The following is a 3,411-nucleotide window of genomic DNA, read 5'->3' as shown; positions in this document are numbered from 1 at the left end:
AAACGCTTTTTTTTTTTTTTTGGGGTGCAATCCTCCAGGAAAGGAGGATTTGAAACACAGCAGCATCACTCAAAGCATCCCTGGCTTTGCTATCGCAGGGCTTGTCCGTGAAACGACGCTCAACGCGTATCCCCTGCCCTAGGATGGATCCAGGTGCCTGCGGAGATAGCCGAGCATCCCCGGGCAGCATCCTCAGGCTGGTGTTAAAAAGAGATGACACAACTCCCTCTTTTACACAATATTCGCTTATCTCAACAGTCTCTGGGGGAAAAACAAAAACAAAACTCCAGCGCGCCTGCTCATCTCTTGACAGACTCTGATCCTCGCGCTACAAACTCAACGTAGGCGACGAGGCAGAGAGGATAAACCTTCAACCAAAATATGGTAATCTGGGTTTGAAGTCTCATCGAAAGGAACAAATAGGAGTGAGTCAACAACAAGCTGCTCTGTAAAGCGAATCGAGGGAAAGACAGCATATATTAACCCAGATCTGCTTAATTTCTAGAGTTTACTCCCCTTTCCCGAAATAGAGAGCTCAAGCAGGAAGGGCAGGCGGAGGGGAACCTCGCAGAGGAAAGCCTTATTCCCTTGCTAAAGGGATCTTTGCCATTTCTTTTTATTTATTTATTTTTAATGCAAGCCTCCTTTCCCTTCCCTGCTGTTAGGGTCGGAGCTATTTCCCAGGCAGGCAGTGGAATGCACTCAAAGGCAGCTCCGGCGCGGCGCTAAGTGCCATCCCCGTCGACGGAAGGGCAGGAGGGAGGCTGCGAGACCCTTAACGAGCTCTGAAAACCTTCCTCATATTAAAAGGAGGGATTTCCAGATGCAAGACTAATGTAAAACGCATTACCACTAATGGGGGGACAGGGTGTGGGGGGGAATCTCCCAGCCCTTTGAGCGCCGAAAGGCTGTCTCCATGGGGCGTGGGGTTTGCAAAGATGCTCTTTGGCGCTGGGCTTACCTGTGGACCGGGACCCATGGGGCCCATCCCTCGTGGAGGATTCATCCTTTGCATGGGGCCGCCCATGTTAGGGTGCCCTGGCGGGAGAAAAGCAGGGGTGTTACACAGCACAGCAGCCACTTCGGGTCCCAAATTAACAGCTAATGAGAAACGGTAATGTTGGACTCTCCTCCGCGGGGTTTACCTTGCTGTCGCGTGGGATCCATCGAATTGGGCAGCAATGGCTGTGTACCAGGAACGGCACCTGGGGGCTGTGAAAACAAGGGGAGAAAAGATTAAAAAAAACATAATAATTGCTAAAATGCAGCCTACAGAGACAGATATGGGTCGAGGCTTTAGGTTTTTGGGGAGCTCCTTAGTGTGCTCCCTGGGATGCACCACTACTCTTGCAGCAGCACAAAATGTGGCTGTCTGAGCATCCCGCATCCCGCTGCATCCTGCTGCATCCCACTGCATCCTGCTGCATCCCACAGCATCCTGCTGCCTCACACATCCCACTGCATCCTGCTGCACTTCGCATCCCACTGCATCCTGCTGCATCCCACTGCATCCTGCTGCATCCTGCATCCCATTTCATCCTTCTGCATCCCATTGCATCCTGCTGCATCCCACTGCATCCTGCTGCATCCCGCATCCCACTGCATCCCGCTGCATCCTGCTGCATCCCACATCGTGCCACATCCTGCATCCTGGGCATCTTCCTACAGCCTCTGTGTGTTTGCCTCCCCTTTCCTTTCACAAACACCCTCTAAAAACCAAACAAGGCGCCAGCATTTCCTCCTCTCCCCGCAGCTTGTGTACCGTCAGGCTGCCGTATTTTGGGGGAGCGGGGCTATTTAAAGTTCAAAGGCTGCTCTGAACAGATAAAGGGGGAGAAAAACACAGATACCATCTGCCTGGGGGAAGCAAACTGTAAACAGTTTTGCTACAGCGCTGCCTTTTATTTGAATACATCCCACTGCTGGAGCACAGCACAGGCATGGCCACGCCAAGCCAGAATCTGCCCAATCCCAATTTTTTTTGCAGCCTGGAAGGTCGCAGCAAGAGGAAGATAAATCAGGGGGGTTGTAGTGATGGATATTTACACTTCTGTTGCCTGACCTTCCTGCCTGCCTATTTATTCCTCTCGTCCCTCTGGATGTGACCATCACCTCGCCGAGCTCCGGGTAGGTACAAATCTGCCTTTTACACGTGGTGTTTGGGGGGGAAAAAAAAATTTAACCTAATTAACTTTACCCACTGCTGGATGCTGGACCCCGCAGCAGTCCCCTGCCTCTCCTGCTGCCCCAGCTCCCTGTGCAGAGCTCAGGATGAACCCAGGACCACAGCAGCACGGGGTCCCCTTAAGACTGCCCCGCGCGAAGGTGCAGTTGATTAAAAAACCTCGTTAAAACAGCCACCAGCACCCACTTTGGGTGGCGCGGTGCCCTGGGTGGGAGGCTCTCCCAGCCTTGGGGGTCCTACATCCCCCCCCAGAGTTTTTCTCAGCTACATCTCGGCTGTCTCAGCCTCATTTTGTGATTCAAGTTTCAAATCCAGCATCACAGCCACGAAGCAAGCCACTGCATCCTATTTCCTGACTATCCTGCTCTTTCTGCTAATAAAAACGATATAAAAATGACATCGTTAACCAAAAAAACATGCTTCCAAGACAATTTTTGCCCAGTCACCTTTGCTACTCGAAGGAATGACAGGTTTCCTTTAATTTCCCTTTAATGACAAATAACCTCTGGCTCAGCCATCACCCTACGGATCCGCTCGGCATCACTGGGAACACGATGAACTCCTCAACCAGAGGCCACGCGCTCAGGCAACGCGTGGGGTGGAAGCCTCCGTGCGTAAGGCCAGAAACAAACTGCCCTTGTTTAAGCTGGGATAAGAGGATAAACCCAACCCCAAAAATTCAGCAGTGACCTGCCTGGCTTGACCCCGCTGCTGATCTAAGCACTCGGCCAGCCCAGCAGCAGGATTATTTCCATCACTTTAATTTTCTGTGATTCCAGGGAAAATCCAGCCGGGCAGGGAGCACGCAGCTGGGCTGAAAACGCCATAAATAAAAATTGGCCCGTGCCCCACCACCCTGGATATGCCCAAACCTCAAAAAAAAAAAAAAAAAAAAATTAAATGGTTACATGACACTTGATGCTCCAGCATCTGGAGAGCGGAGGATGCCCGAGGGAGGTGATGCTCGCCATCCAAACCCAAGGAGCTGCTGCAGGACACCTGGCTCTCATCCCCCTCCCCAAATAAAAACCAGCCCCAGGAAACCCGTCGGCACGGAGCTCGGGAGCACAGTACCTGGTTGCCCATCCTGATGGGGGGTCGGGGACCTCCGGCGTAGCGCGGTGACATGAACGGCTGTGGGGACACAAGAGGGAGGTCAGGACCGGGCTGGGGGGAGGCAGCACGCTCCCCACGCATGCCGGCTAGACTGCGGCTAGACTGTACGA

At 52.7% G+C, this 3,411-nt stretch overlaps 1 protein-coding gene across 1 annotated transcript in view; it reads right to left on the bottom strand.

Moving 5' to 3' along the window:
* SSBP3 (single stranded DNA binding protein 3) overlaps positions 1-3,411 on the bottom strand; it is a gene marked incomplete at its 5' end in the record, with an annotated part of 17,955 nt that overhangs the window by 5,706 nt on the left and 8,838 nt on the right. Inside the window, 3 exons of the mRNA XM_010081992.1 lie at positions 962-1,038; positions 1,146-1,212; positions 3,260-3,319. Of these exons, the coding sequence (XP_010080294.1) occupies positions 962-1,038; positions 1,146-1,212; positions 3,260-3,319 (204 nt within the window). The remainder of the gene's footprint in view (positions 1-961; positions 1,039-1,145; positions 1,213-3,259; positions 3,320-3,411) is intronic.

The sequence above is a fragment of the Pterocles gutturalis genome, unplaced genomic scaffold, assembly GCF_000699245.1.
Source record: "Pterocles gutturalis isolate BGI_N339 unplaced genomic scaffold, ASM69924v1 scaffold8744, whole genome shotgun sequence".
In the NCBI taxonomy this organism is placed as follows: domain Eukaryota; kingdom Metazoa; phylum Chordata; class Aves; order Pterocliformes; family Pteroclidae; genus Pterocles; species Pterocles gutturalis.
Note: the sequence above shows the minus strand (reverse complement) of the source record. Positions and strands in the feature narration are given on the sequence as shown.